Source organism: Leguminivora glycinivorella, chromosome 26 (genome assembly GCF_023078275.1).
Source record: "Leguminivora glycinivorella isolate SPB_JAAS2020 chromosome 26, LegGlyc_1.1, whole genome shotgun sequence".
NCBI lineage: Eukaryota > Metazoa > Arthropoda > Insecta > Lepidoptera > Tortricidae > Leguminivora > Leguminivora glycinivorella.
In genome coordinates, this window is record NC_062996.1 from 3521620 (window position 1) to 3537834 (window position 16215).

General features: G+C 36.7%; 2 protein-coding genes across 2 annotated transcripts; one reads left to right on the forward strand and one right to left on the reverse strand.

Moving 5' to 3' along the window:
* Nucleotides 1-69: 69 nt before the first annotated feature.
* On the forward strand, nt 70-3638 carry LOC125240089. The gene is made up of 2 exons (XM_048147935.1): nt 70-250; nt 2575-3638. The coding sequence occupies exon 2, from the start codon at nt 2586-2588 to the stop codon at nt 3636-3638; it is 1053 nt and encodes a 350-aa protein (XP_048003892.1). The 5' UTR covers nt 70-250; nt 2575-2585.
* Nucleotides 3639-6693: 3055 nt separating this feature from the next.
* On the reverse strand, nt 6694-15185 carry LOC125239747 (zinc finger and BTB domain-containing protein 24-like). The gene is made up of 5 exons (XM_048147405.1): nt 14922-15185; nt 12879-13014; nt 10981-11043; nt 9203-9280; nt 6694-7740 (listed from the first exon to the last, which is right to left on the reverse strand). Exons 1-5 carry the CDS (start codon nt 15084-15086, stop codon nt 7013-7015), a joined length of 1170 nt encoding a protein of 389 aa, XP_048003362.1. The 5' UTR covers nt 15087-15185; the 3' UTR covers nt 6694-7012.
* Between the last annotated feature and the right edge of the window lie 1030 nt (nt 15186-16215).

Sequence of the window (16215 nt, forward strand, 5' to 3'; positions counted from 1 at the left end):
CGGCGCTCTAGTGCCACTATCAATGAAAAGAGATAGATAAGGAAGAATAGCATAAATACCATGATTTTGTCCATTTATTAACAGTACAATTTAGACAGCGGTCAGTTGAACACGTGAAGGACATACTTAAGCATTTCAATTAAACATCAAGTGTTTTGTATTTTATTACACTCTAAGTGTATCAGTGAATATTTTCTACTGAGGGAGCTCTTTTGGTGTATATATACGAACTACGAAATAATTGTTTCTGGTAAGTTGTTTTTAAATTTAATTAATGTCTTCGAATAATGCGATACCCATAGAATAAAACTATGGAAAGATTGCATTATTTACCTAATTCATTTATAAATTTTATAATACATCCCGTTCATCTGTGGACTACGAACGCTCAGATGCTTTTGGTAGCTCTAGTTACCAGCTGTCACCTTTATTTTACTTGATAATAAATAGTCTATTGAAACTTTTAGATCAATTGAGTGGCTAAGAGTTCGAAATGTCGGGAAGTAATATAAATTCACTACATATATGCAATAAAGCAATCCATAGTCTTATTTAATTACGATTAAGTGCGTTTTCACATTGTCCGACCGATCCGATATCGGCGATCCCATACATCTTTGATTTTTGCTTTTTAGGGTTCCGTAGTCAACTAGGAACCCTTATAGTTTCGCCATGTCTGTCTGTCCGTCCGTCCGTCCGTCCGTCCGTCCGCGGATAATCTCAGTAACCGTTAGCACTAGAAAGCTGAAATTTGGTACCAATATGTATATTAATCACGCCAACAAAGTGCAAAAATAAAAAATGGAAAAAAATGTTTTATTAGGGTACCCCCTACATGTAAAGTGGGGGCTGATATTTTTTTCATTCTAACCCCAACGTGTGATATATTGTTGGATAGGTATTTAAAAATGAATAAGGGTTTCCTAAGATCGTTTATTGATAATATTAATATTTTCGGAAATAATCGCTCCTAAAGGAAAAAAAAGTGCGTCCCCCCCCTCTAACTTTTGAACCATATGTTTAAAAAATATGAAAAAAATCACAAATGTAGAACTTTATAAAGACTTTCTAGGAAAATTGTTTTGAACTTGATAGGTTCAGTACTTTTTGAGAAAAATACGGAAAACTACGGAACCCTACACTGAGCGTGGCCCGACACGCTCTTGGCCGGTTTTTTTTAAATCCTTCCTACATGCGATACCGGATCGGATAATGTGAAAACGCACTAATATGTATACAAATACCTACTAAGTTATCTAGAGTCACTATCCACTTTAACTGATTTATTGAAATACTCATATTTTAATAAAATATGAGTCATATTTTAATAAAATATGAGTATTTTAATACTTTTCAGTACAGATACTTAGCGCGATTTTTTTATGCACTAGTGCGAGAACGTGGTTTATTTCTTGTCAAGTCGAAACTTCGGAGGGCCATCTGTACTGAAAACCGTCGTATGATACACGTACGAAAAGGAAATTCGTAACTCGTGTAGGTCATGTTTTAATTTATCGCCACTCGTTTCTAACTTCCTCTTTTTCGCACTTGTATCGTAATGTACTATACCTATTGTCATTCATTTTATCAATTTCTGTTTTGAGGCGTAATAGTAGATACCAGTAATATCTGTATCTTTGTAGGTACAACTTTTTAATGTAGCTTCTTTAATATAGCTCTTTGTATGTAACTTTTTAGGGTTCCGTAGCCAAAATGGCAAAAACGGAACCCTTATAGTTTCGTCATGTCCGTCTGTCCGTCTGTCCGTCTGTCCGTCTGTCCGTCTGTCACAGCCGATTTACTCGGAAACTATAAGTACTACAGTGATGAAATTTGATGGGAATATGTGTTGTATGAACCGCTACAAAATTATGACACTAAATAGTAAAAAAAAGAATTGGGGGTGGGGCCCCCATACATGTAACTGAGGGATGAAAATTTTTTTTCGATGTACATACCCGTGTGGGGTATCAATGGAAAGGTCTTTTAAAATGATATAAAGTTTTCTAAAAACATTTTTCTTAAAGTGAACGGTTTTTGAGATATCAGCTCTCAAAGTCGTAAAAAGTATGTCCCCCCCTCTATTTTTATAACTACGGGGTATAAAATTCTAAAAAAAATAGAGGTGATGCATGCTAATTAACTCTTTCAACGATTTTTGGTTTGATCAAAGTATCTCTTATAGTTTTTGAGATAGGTTGATTTAACTGTAATTTTGGTTATTGGTTTATTATATTTGCTGCTACGGAACCCTTTGTGCGCGAGCCCGACTCGCACTTGGCCGGTTTTTTAATGTACCTGCAGTATTATTATTATCGTATGGCTTTATTAAACAAAGGATTTACAAAAAAAAAGGTTTCATGCATGTTTAAATCTATAATTTTACATTTACATCTAAGTTAGATATCCATTCCCTGGCAATGCAATGTAATTTATGTATGTTTAAATACCACGATGTTTTAGCGATAGCTCAGATATAATAATAATGATAATTTGGATAGTTTGAAAAATACATCTTAATTACCACGCGAAGAATATGGAGACAAGTACCTAATTATTTTTTTATCTTTTCAGATTTCACGACAATGGCGATGAAAGCGAAAATACTAGAATTGAAAACTGCACTCGAACGAGCCATGCACGTGAGAGAAGGCCTCAAAGTCGCAGAACACACGTTATCTAAGATGTGTTTATCACCACAAGAGAGACAATGCGCGATTACCATACAGAACGAAAAGATCCTTGCAACGATAACAAAAGTGGAAAGCATACAAACAAAACTAAATGAACTAGAAGCACAGATGAAGGCAGACTTGAATAATATTAAAAGGCCAGAATTCACATCACCCAAATTTCGTCATCCGATAAATTTTCTCGAAGATCTCACCGATTACTTGAACGGGATACCTGCAGAATATCGCACAGTCGAAACCATCATTGATTGTTTTCAAGGAGATGCTTACAGCTGGGCGATGATATTCAAAGAACGCTGGTCGACTATTGAAGATTTTAAGAAAGACTTCCTTGAACAATACTGGGGCCACGCCGAACAGAGTTTGCTGAGAAGAGAAATTGTTTGTGGTGTTTGGGATATTAAGCAAGAGACTATGGCGGAACACTTTTCTCGCCTGGAAGCTCAAGCGAAGTTGCTTACAAGGAAAATCGCCGACGAAGATCTGATTGTTGACATAATGAGTCATTTTTCAGATGTAGTTCGAGGCAAGTGGTATTCAAGTAGACAACGCGGTATCCCAGCAGCAGCTGCTTTCTTACAGCGAATGGATACTGAACTGGAGGACAGGTGGAAGAGGACTGAACCGAAACTTAGGACTGGCGACAACGTAATGGATCTTAATGATTCTGATGATGACTACGACGATATGCATGATGAACCTCTGATGACATTCAACGGAAGTCAAGCTACCTCAACGGAACAACGTGAAAAGTTGGCTAAAGAAGTAATCAATATGGCGACAAAATGTTCAGAAAAAGCTAAAGAAAAGCCTGAAATATTGACTCTACTTGATGAAAGACCAGCCTGGGATATGGTGTGGACGAAGATAGAAGAAATATCGAAATTCATTCAAAATGCTGAAGCCCAAAAAAGACGTAATAACTTAATAATTAAGTTACAATAATGTCAATTGTAAAGAATTATATCGCTTATAATTAATGTACCTATTGTTAATTAATTAATAGTACTCATGTGTTTTTCTTTGTCTCTTTTATATTCCGAATGTAAGTCGAAAGGGGAAGTAATATATATTAGGTATACTATTTACCCTAATGTGAAATTACTAAAAATATACCTATACACGTTTGTTAACAAATCTATGCACCACATATTTTACTCTATCTATGTATGCGCTTATCCTTATACCCATGTACGATTATAATAAGTATCTTGGATGAATAAATGTGATTATTATGAAGTAACATGTTTTTTATTAAAGTTTCCTTCTGTCACTCCTCTATAATTATTCGTTTGCGTCACTGCAATGTACAGATGTAGTACGAAATGTTTTCCTTCGTATTATTACGGAGACGTACGTACTATTAAGGAACGAACTATTTCAGTCAGTCTCCGTACAAGATGTACTGACGTTGAACTGAACTAGTATGACAAATACGACGTTTCCTGAAAAATACGAAGGAAAACCTTGTCGCACTACATCTGTATTAAATTATTTGCCTTTAGGCACCAATAGTACAATTAACAAAAGTACACAACAGGGGACAGTTGATTTGTAGGTATGTGCACCATAGCAAGCAAATATATTATGCAAAAGTAACGTCTTTAGATACCACTTACAGATAAAAATAACTTATTTGCTACTTAACAATGATACTTAAGTTTAACCACAGAATTACAGTTAAACCAGAATGAGTAGTTAGGTCAAAAAGTGTGCCCACATGAGAGGTCATTGTTTGGGCTGGTGTCCCTCTCGCACTTACTGACAATGTCAACATTATTCCATCGACTTACAATAGGGACTGAGCTCACACTTTTTTTGCCATACTAAATTGAACCTTATCACCGGCGCATAAAGGCGTTCTTGACAGACTAGCAAAAGTGTGTCCACATGAGAGGGTCAAAGTTGGGGCTGGTGTCCCTCTCGCACGTGTGACCAGTGTTAAAAAATTACTATAGTAGTAGTATTTTTACCTGTAGGATAACTAAGTTTATAAACTTCTTAAATTATTTTCGTATTATATCGAGGCAAGGGTATTAATACCTTGTAACGAATTGGTAAGTCATTATTATGAAGCCATAAAACCAACAAATTGCGCAATTATTAAAAACCTTTAATTGGGTATTAGTAGATTTGGTAGTAACTTTGAATATTGACTGGTATCCTCAAATGATGACAGTGATGACGTCATTCAAATGATTTTGATAGTGGTAATAAGTGCGAGAGGGACACCAGCCCCAACTTTAACCTCTCATGTGGACACACTTTTTGGCCTAACTACTCATTCTGGTTTAATTATAATTCTGTGCATTATTCAGTGACGTCATCACTGTCATACATTGGGGATACCAGTCAATTTTTAAAGTTACTACCAAATCTACTAATACCCATTTGAACATATTTTTTAATTATACAAATCTTGATTTATTGGTATCAAAATAATTACATTATAATTATTTTCCAATTCTTTGAAATATATCGAAACCCTAGTTTGAATATAACACTAAAATAATATAAGAACTTATAAAGTCAGGTAATATACAGATAAAAATACTACTACTATGGTACTACCTCATTAACACTGCCACACGTGCGAGAGGGACACCAGCCCAAGCAATGCCCTCTCATGTGGACCGTTTTCGCTAGTCTGATACGATCACTTTTCTGTCTCAGTGATAAGGTTCAATATAGTATGGCAAAAAATGTGATTCCACAATCTAGTTTAATAATTCTAAATCTATGAGTTTAACGCATTCACTGCTGCCACCCTCTTTTCCCGGCCATAAACACTTTGATGTGTGCCCCAAATGTACATGTGCGTCCCGAAACTTAAAAATTCGAGATACATACGTATTCCAAGCAAATGGATGAATCCACATTTCAAAAATATAAATAATATATATATGCCTGAAGTTATAGACACGACTCAAGGTATGGGTCGCCGTGGCAACTGACATAACCAAAAAGAGAACAATATTGAAATAAACAATTGATCGAGACAAACCTTATAGGTTTAACGATACTGTGTAATTAATTAGAGATTTTTGTTTGTAATTGCCTAAATAAATAAATAAAATAATAAATAATTTGGGCGATGACGTAACAGCGTGGATCCGTTGCGTCGTTTGCCCCGCCGCGCTGTAGGATTTGGCAGTTGCCCCGGAACCGCCGAAAACCACTATGTACGCGTCTGTGCGATGAAGGCACTGGGTGGAAGTTAATCAAAACGCGTATATGTATACATTGGCCGTCGGACCGGTTGTAGTTATATTTTTATCAACATTTATTCTGAATGTACTTACAGGCACCTTATCTGAAAAGATGATATGAAATAATACAAAAATTAAATTAATTGTACAATTTTAATACATAAAATATAAACAGAACAATTGTAAAAACTACTACTCCATTTCATTAAATAAATAATTTAATATAATCGAAGCATTGTGATGTAACAGAGATCTTATTATCATTTAACTCAGATATTACAAACAAAAAAACGCCATTACATTTAGTTGACGTACATGGCATCATGCCTTTCCAGAGAAATAACTACACTGAAATGTTGTTAACACATTCTGTACCAGTGACCCGAAAGTCGGGTTCTCCTGTTTATTATACGAATATGCGTAGATGCCCTGTAAAATAAGGGAGTCCATTTTAAAACTGGTTTACCTCTACTAACAGAAATGTCTAGTCTAAGTATATACAAGATGTATCTTTGACAGAATAGAAATAAACATTATTTTATCACATTTGGTACTATTTTATTACAATATACCTAGAAGGTGACTCGTTGTGAACGCGCCTAAGATGCCTCCTGACTGTACTAGGGAGTCGAAATTGTTTAGTACATACTTTACAGGCATACGGTTTTTCACCAGTGTGCACACGATAATGCATTTTTAACGAGGCCAAAACTATAAATTCCTTTTTACATATATCACACGAATGCGCCTTCTGCCCTGTATGTCGTTGGCTGTGAACTTTTAATGCAGATTTATGTCTAAACTCTTTATTACACACTTCGCAAGAATATGGTTTAATTCCTTTGTGTATCATAATGTGGTCTTGTAAAGCTGAGCTCTGTCTGAATCGCCTGTGGCAAATCTCACAGGGATAAGGCTTCTCTCCCGTGTGTATTAGCATGTGGCCTCTCAAAGTGTTTTTGTCTGCGAATGGTTTGTCGCACAAATTACAGTACTCTAGTTTCACTCCCATGTGACTGTTCATATGGAGCTTCAAATAATTTCTTAAGTCTATATTGCTTTCCGCATATTTCGCAGCAGAATAATTTGTCCGAAGGATTTACTGTTTTGTTATGTGTTAGTTTGTTTTGTTTGAGCGTCGTTTGCGGTTTCATTTGGTTGTTGCTGTTTCTTATGTCGTTTCTTTGTGGGCACTTGTTTTGTATCTTTAATTCCGTGTAAACTTACAATGTGTTCATTTAATCCAGTTTCATTTGCAAATCTCTTCTTACAAAATTTGCAACATATTGGAAGTAAGTGGCCGGAGCTCGTCAAATGAGTTTTTAAAGTAAGCTTTTTTGAGAACTCTTTAAAGCAAACTTCACACGAAAATGGTTTTTCACCTGTATGTACACGCATGTGAGATTTCAAGTTGTGCCTGTAAGCGAATTGTTTTTGGCATATCTTGCACGAGAACTTGTCCGTGTGACTTTTAAGATGATTCTTCAAAACTGATTTAAGTGAATATTGTTTGTTACATACTTCGCAGGTGTACGGTTTAGCGCCAGTGTGTCGCGGCATATGTTTCACGAGGAGGCTTTTGTATTGGAATTTCTTCTTGCAAATATCGCAGGAGACAGGTATGGGGGGTCCTTTAGAGCGGGGCACAGGGCCGGTGGGTGGGGCGTCTAAGGGTGGGGCGGGGGGTAGGTGGATGAGCTTTTCTATCTGTTTCCTGGCGATGGCTGACGCAGCTGACTCTGTGAGGTCCTCGATGTCGGCCACCTTTTCGAGTTCTGACGCGTGGTCGGAAGCATCGTCTGACTCAACCGGAGCAGGTGTCGGGATGGCCAATGGCACTAGAAAGAAAATATATTTACAGTATTTCATCAGAACATTAACTTTATCCTGACAGTTATGTGTCAGGAACATAAAAATCAAATAATATTATGAGTGTTACGTTCATATTTTTTCCATAGAACTTTTTTTTTCATGGTTTCCACCTCACTACTTTAGGTAGTCTAGTTGTAGGTTTTTGTGCTAGCGATGAAGTACTTCTAAATTGGCTTTTTAAATAAATTCCATAGTAATTTTTGAGTGATATGTTGTATCTCATATCGTAAATCACTATATTTAATTGCATAATTCATCAAGATTTTGTACAAAATTACTGGTTATTATGCAATCTACAAACGTACATATCGTCACTACTTTAAAAAAACTTGTATCTTCGTCTGTCAATGAAAAGAAAATTGTAGTAAGTATGTATGGAATGCATATAGACTTACTGCGTTTTAACTTTGAGGAGCAGCGTGAGATACGAGATTTTTTAAAAGTAGTTACGATATGTCGCGATTGTCGCGTCTGCCGGTACTTTATGTCACGATTTCGTGTAAGGCACACCTTAATCAGAACTATTTTGAACAGCTGACTGTGGGCCGCCATTCGGCCGAGCAAAGGGCTCGGGTGAAGCAAACATGCGCGCACGCGAACGGACGTTTTGAGGATGGCATTTTCGGGAAAAAATATTCAAAACCTTTCTTTTTTTCAAAATAGGTAAAATTTAATGTTTTTACTACTCAGAATCACGAGCCTTTTCGATCCCACTAGGTAAAAACAGCGTCCCAAATTTAATTTTTCCTCTTCGTCACTATTTTTCAAACACTGTAACGGTGGTTACAAAGTGGAAAGTATGCAAAATAATAGAAACATTTTGGGACCATTTCTTTGTCTCTTGTTTTTTGTCCTGGATCGAAAGGGCTCGTGATTCTGAGTAGGAAAAACATAAAATTTACCTAGCTTAGAAAAAATATTTTTGGTGATTGTTCTCGCGAAAATGCCCAGGAATTCTCGGCCAGCGTGGGTCAGTTGAATATATTTTTTATTTGAAAATGAACAAAACAAAATGAAAGTTACTACACCTCGAACACTGGCGATCAAATATATGAAAGAGGCGCGTTCCTAACACACAGTCTAAGCTCGTGTAGGTGAACGCGTACTATGCTTGTATGAGTGAAATATGACTGGTCGACAAACAATTTTCACACATATGGGTAATTTATTGAAAACCTGTCAAATATCACTTGAATCACAAATTTTACTTTGACAATAATAAACCTCGCATATTTAAGCCGTTTTCACATTATCCGATCCGATATCGGATGTCGGAAGGATTTCAATAGAAAAAATCCAAGATGGCGCCTGTAATGTATGTGATATCGACCCGACATCCGATATCCGATCGGATAATGTGAAAACGCATTTATTGTCTTTGGCCTATGTTACCTGGCCCTATTCAATAGCTATAAAAATAGTACTTACGTGCTTGTACCAATTCTTCGCTGTTGTTCGTTTCTCCTTCCAGCATCTTCGCCTCCAACTTGACCGGGTGCACTTCGCCTGAAACAAAAGCTGCTTTACACACAGATATTCGATTAATTCTAATCTTTGTTATTTTTCATTCTCTTTGCTCCATTTTTACTTGTCTCTGTTTGGCCCGATGGTATAGAATGCCATTGGGCATTAAGTCCGCCATTTGTACACTTTTTTTTACTTATGTGCAATAAAGTTTAAATAAATAAATATCGGAGAAATTCAAAGTTACTTCACTAAACAGGGTTCAGAGCAAATTTTATCATTTTTGTTCGATGTAATTCCTGGTTTGATATAAAATTAAATAGAATATTTAAAATATTAATGGCTCAAATACAGAAAGCTAAAAGTAATAATGCACACCTTGCCATGGGCTTGCATTTATTGCCTGTACTTACTTAGTGTATTGTAACTCTGATGATGATGAATTCAAATATCTTATTGTTCCGGAGCTGTAAGTTCACATTTTTGACATGAGAGCGTCCACAAAACGTAAACTGGCGCGACCTAATGAAATTTTAAATAAAATGCTATAATATTTAAAAAAATCAAGTACTTAAAAACAATATATCGCTTACTTTAAACATAATCTAACGCATGTTACATTTTTGCGGATCTTCGTTAATGAGTATTTTACGATATTAATTTATCACACAGGATTTACTTATTATGTCATTTAACTCATTTATCATTCATTTTTATTTTTAAACTAGTGTTGTGGTGCGGCAGAGTCTGTCATTTCGATTCAAATGACATTTCAATAAGTTGATAGAAATCGTATATTTGTTTAAGCGCCTCCTTGTAAAAGGGCCTAATGGATTCTATGAATTCGTAAATAATCGCTAGATTTGGCAAACGATACGTCTTAGCCACATCGCAACATACTTCAAAACAAATGTGTCAAAAATGTGAACTTACAGCTCAGGCACAATATATCTACTTTGTCTTAAATTATATTCATACCAGATACAAATCGTGTCTGAAGTATGAGCGTGACGACAGATAAACAGACAGAGTTACTAACGCATTGACATCATTAATCTAGACACGCGGTAGCGTGTCAAGCCAAGTTCAAGTAATAAAAGAACTGGCGAGCAGCACCCTGTGTAATATTCCACAAACCATTTGGAGCCACCTTTGACCCCCTCATAACTCAAAAACTATTTTACATAAACGTGTCAAATTTGGTTCATATATTGACACTTGCGAGATACATATGTGCTCCAAATTTCATATACACATCTCAAACAGTTGTTTAGATAGTAACGTCCAAAAATCGTCATTTTTATCAGGTACATACCTATAGACATAAACTCTAACCCAGTTGCAAAACATCCAGAAAGATCAAATTTGGCATGAAACTAGGTAATTACGTGAATACACAGAAGAAAATCAGAAATTAGTAAACTTTGTCATTTTCTAAAAGTGACTCGCAAAAAAAATTTTGGCTGTTTCATACATTCCGACTGTCATGATATTGTTCATTTCTATGGAAAAGCCAATTTTTTTTCGCGATTTCGCCATTGGTCCCATAGTAAAAGTATTTGTTGTTATAAATAAATTTCAGGACTGACCATTGAATTTGGCACCCATTTAGATATATAGATTTTTCTTTGAAGTCAACAACCAAGGCATATATCATATTATTGAACTTGGCTCTCATTTCACATTTATGTTTTTGATGGGATATAATTAAGATCTGAATAATCTGATTTAGAACTACTTACGTAGTGTAAAACCGTCGTTCGTGGTTCCCTCCACACTCTCATCCTTTATGGCAGGTTTCTCGTCTGAAACAACAAATGTATTTGCATTACTCTGCAATTTCTAAATAATAACAAACATAAACTTAAGCCTGTATTCCTAAAAGGGGTGGCAGAGCACATGACTCTGTTTGAGGTTTCAATGCAAAATTTACCACTTAGGGCCACTTGCACCAACGAAAATGGAGGGTTAACCCGAGGGTTTTTTTTCTGCTTTGGCTTTTACTCCCTGCCGAGGGTTAACCCACCATTTTATATGGAATTTGACAGATGACAGCCCACTAACCCTGAGTTAAGTGGTTGGGTGCAAGTGGGCCTTAAGGGATTAATAGATAACAAAATTGATTTCAAGTCACAGCACAGTTGAACCCATATCCCACAGTCGACTGCTATGACACCCACAAGGGGAAAGGGGTGGTGAAATTATTATATTATTTAAAACACTCGCAGCTGATGGCTAATGCGTATACAAATCACTGAACTTGTTTTTTTTTTTTTTAATTATTAATCCTCATATTTTAATTTTAAATGTTTATCCTGTCTTATTTCACTATTCAATGAAGGAGCACTAATAACTGGAAATTTATTATATATTCTGTCAAACAAGTCTGTCAGTAAATAAGAACTAAGAAAACTATAGGTATCCTTTTCTCTAGCACCCTAAAGAAAAGGATGCATATAGTTTTCTTTGTTCTTATTTACTGACAGACTTGGTTGACAGAGTATAAGTGTCAACTTTACCCTGTTAGTGGCCCGTGTGGTGATGGGTTAAGAATTTCACCACCCCCTTTCTTACCGTGAGTGAGTGTCGTAGAAGTCGACTGTGGAATATGAGTTAAATTGTAGCGTAGGCGAGAGCCTGGCAACCTGTCACTGCAATGTCACAATTTCGTTTTATTTCAACCCCTTTTTGCCAAGAGTGGCACTGAAACTCGAGTAGTTCATATGCTCTGCCTACCCCTTTATAGGATACAGGCGTGATTGTATGTATTTATTATTATTATTTATTTTGATACACTAACAGCTCTTCGAGCTGATGCGTGTATATCACTGCACTTGTGTTTATGTATGTTGTATGTTTGTCAACTTCTTTTAATGCTGTCAGCAAACGAGCAGACAAGTCGCCTGATGGTAAGCAATCACAGCCGCCCAAGGGCACCCAAAACAGCAAAAGTTTTGGAGGTGCAATGCCAGCCTTTAAGATGGTTGTCTTTTATCTTTTTTTTCCTTATGAAGGTCATATAAGTTGGGAAATACCGCAGGCGACAGTTCATTCCACAGTTTAGCTGTGCGAAGAAAAAGTTTAGCCGTGTGCAGGAAGTTTCTTCCTATGAGATGACTGTCGTCATCATCATCATTTCAACCATTAATCGCTCACTGCTGAGCATAAGGCCTCCCTTCGTGTACGCCACTTATCCCGGTCCTGGGCTAATCTCATACAGAAGTGCCCCATAATTAAATATTATAGGACAGGACATTCTTACACAGATTGACTGAGGCCCACGATAAGCTCAAGACGACTTGTGTTGTGGGTACTCAGACAACGATATATATAATAAATAAATACTTATATACATAGAAAACATCCATGACTCAGGAACAAATATCTGTGCTCATCACACAAGTAAATGCCCTTACCGGGATTCGAACCCGGAACCGCGGCGCAGCAGGCAGAGTTACTACAGACTGCACCAGACCGGTCGTCAAAGTTTTTTGAATGTTGTCGAACCAACGAGCCAACAGATGCCAGGCACTTGTTACATCCGATGGCGGCCACCATTCGGTCAACATTTTGGTCCACCTGCCATCACTCTGCCTGCTGCTGCTGATGACTGTATACTTGTATAAGTATCAAAGTGTACCAAGGAAGTGTATGAACTGCAGTCGCTGCAGCTCGGCCTGGCTGCGCTGCACCAGCTGCTTGAACTGGCTCGCGTCGCGCAGGCGCCCCACGCACGCCTCGCAGATCCCGCTCTCGTCGTCACTACGCATTACAACCTGCAATGCAATTTAGCTGTTAACAATTATACACCGTGTTTTTTTTTTTTTTTTTTTTTTTTGGTCTCCGTTAAATTCGACACGTAGCTAGGTTCGTTATCAGGAACCACCCTGTATATGACTTTTAGTTAAATTCGCAAAAAAAAAATTCTCATCACTTTCATACATAATAAATGAATGTATTAGTGTGAGAGACCCTTAAGAATAACATTCAAGTTTGTGTCAAGTGATTGACGGCACATGTCAAAAGAAATAACATTAGGAATTTGTAAATGTTGTCACACACATGTTCAGTGATTATCTTTATTTTTTTAATAACTAGATAACCGTAAGATTTAACACGCTAGTTTCTTAGAGAAATTAATTGTATTTGATCTAAAGAACCTTCCCTTAAAGTTAACGGAATTCAATAAAAAAAGGTTGTATTGAAGTTGCACAAATAGCGTAGGATGCACTACTGAAGTCGTCAGTGTGAGTTTAGCTGAAAAACACCTGCAAGTTATTGCTGCAACGCGACGCAACCATGGGTAAGAGGGAGTGGCAAATATTTGCATCTCTTTCTTGCATATACCCTAGTTCAAAACTTGCAGCAATAGCTTGCAGGTGTATACTCAGCTTTAGATGGTCATTAGCAGAGTTCACACAACGCGAAACGGTAATTTTTTCGCGCGAGTATCGTTATCATACTTCTGCACCTTTGATCTCAATCTCCAGTCACTATCGCAATTTCAAAAGCAGTTTTTATCTATGTATGGTATTACAATATAAAATGCCTTTTTTTTAATTAATACAATCGGTTTTAAAGAATAATAAATCCATACTTAATTATATAAATGGGAAAGTGTGTGTGTCTGTTTGTTTGTCTGTCTTTCACGGCAAAACGAATAGAATAGAATAGAAATATTTATTTGCATGAATACGTTACAATAAGATCTTATACGTAAAATATTTAGTCACAGTATCCCGTCGACATAACATCAACATGCAAATTATTTACAGTTTGTACATGAAGCGACAAATTGACGTGATTTTTTAAGTGGAGATAGTTGAAGGGACGGAGAGTGACATAGGCTACTTTTTGTCTCTTTCTAACGCGAGCGAATCCGCGGGCAAAAGCTAGTTAGTGATTAATAAACGTAACTGTGGCAACGACTAACAAAAATTTGATCGACCTAATTTAGCAAGCTATAATTATATGCAGTTGCATATAATTATAGCTTGCTAATTGCTGCTCCGACTTCCGGTACCTTGGGTCATTATTCCAAAATGACGGAAGCATCGACCGTGACGTGAAAAATAGAATAAATGCAGGATGGATGAAATGGTGACAGGTCTCAGGGACAACATGCGATCGACGGATGCCCCTTAAACTTAAGGGGAAAATCTATAAGACGATTGTAAGGCCTGTTGTATTGTATGGATCTGAATGCTGGGCGACAAAGGTGGAGGATGAAAGGAGAGTGCACGTAGCGGAAATGAGAATGTTGAGATGGATGTGTGGAGTGACCAGAATGGATCGGATCAGGAATGAGTATATTAGGGGAAGTTTGAAAGTTGCGCCTATAACGGAAAAGATGAGGAGTGGCAGGTTGGCGTGGTACGGTCATGTAATGAGGAGGGATGAGTGTCATATAGGCAAAAGAATGTTGGAGATGAATGTTGATGGATGGAGAGGGAGGGGTAAACCCAAACAACGATGGATGGATTGTGTGAAAGAGGACATGAGAAAGAAAGATGTGAGTGTTGAGATGACGAAAGATAGGGGAGAATGGAAGAGGAAGACATGTTGTACCGACCCCACATAACGTGGGATAAGGGTAGGAGGAAGAAGAAGAAGAAGCATATAATTAAGTTAATTTACCATAAAACGTTGTACACAATGTACAATAACTGAAAGGCGGCCTTACTTGTATATTAAAGCATTCTTCAATCATGTCCAAATATATTTCCGTTTTCCCGACATGAGTATATAAAGTCTTCAAGCCCTTGTCTGGAGGGCGACGAAGGCAGCAGCGACACGAATGCAACGCCTCTAGGGCGTCAATCATTGCATCACTATCGTAATCTTCCATGATTGACTTTTAGATTGAAAACATTTAATTATATTAATGTTATTTGTTTTGTGTTAGCTTTTTTAGATTATTATTTACAAAATAATATGACAGCTGATCCAGAAGATGGCGTTGGCATGCAGTGTTACCATATGATTAACCAAAAAAGCCTGTAACACAGAGTATTTAACTTCAATACTACACTTAACATACGTAAATTTAAAGTTCAACTCAAATACAACTTAATATTAATCAAACAGTTCGTTTACTATCTTGCGAGACAAGATTATAATGTACGAGAATTTGCATGTGAATTGGTTCTTGTGAAAGAGATCCTCGTCATAAATGTGAGATTCAATATGATATAAATTAACATAGTCAATACTGTTAAGAAATTTTAAGGATGCTGTTGCGCTGACAGCACGATTAGATTATCGAAATAGTACATTACGATACAAGAGCGTAAAAGAGGAAGTTCGAAACGAGTGGCGATAAGTTAAAAACCGACCGAAGGGAGTGTTTTAAGTCGACACGCGTTACGTTTTTGCATGTGTATCGTACTAAGTTTTTCAGTACAGATGAGCCTACGAAGTTTCGACCTGGCATATAATGAACCACTTCTAGCACTAGCGCGTAAAAAAAAAACCATCTGTACTGAAAAATAAGATAAATACAGTTAAATCTTTATGTCTGGCAACATTATACAACACCATAGACTAATGCAATGTGTTTTATATGCAACAATATGAAAGGATGTCCTCATGTTCTTGGCTTATTGTACCGGTTTTATATTTGCCAAGTTTCGGCATAGACAAAAATTAACTTTTTAACAAAAAATAAAACCGCCTTAAAAAAAAGCGTGTTACAAAACACGGAGAAACTAAAAAGCCAAAAATAATAAACCTTCGAATTCTGATTTCTTATCGGATTGCAATAATCTAAACATCCAAATTATAAACAAATCATGTATCACATATGTATCAGTCCGAATATATGTACAGTAGTGAAAGAATTATCCTTTAACTCCTAACCATTGAGGAGTTGACCTTCCATCAGCATCAGCTCAGCCACATAAAATTATTACCATCAGGCGTAAATACTGGTGTACCTTTGAAAAATACACTAAAAACATTACATGTGCCTATAACAT

Excerpts from the sequence above, each read along its gene's own strand:
- LOC125240089 (XM_048147935.1), top strand. The coding sequence starts at position 2,586 with ATGGCGATGAAAGCGAAAATACTAGAATTGAAAACTGCACTCGAACGA.
- LOC125239747 (XM_048147405.1), bottom strand. The coding sequence starts at position 15,086 with ATGGAAGATTACGATAGTGATGCAATGATTGACGCCCTAGAGGCGTTG. Across the intron at positions 13,015-14,921 it reads AAGAATGCTTTAATATACAA|GTTGTAATGCGTAGTGACGA; the intron begins GTAAGGCCGCCT and ends ATTGCATTGCAG. Across the intron at positions 11,044-12,878 it reads GCAGTTCATACACTTCCTTG|ACGAGAAACCTGCCATAAAG; the intron begins GTACACTTTGAT and ends TTGTTGTTTCAG.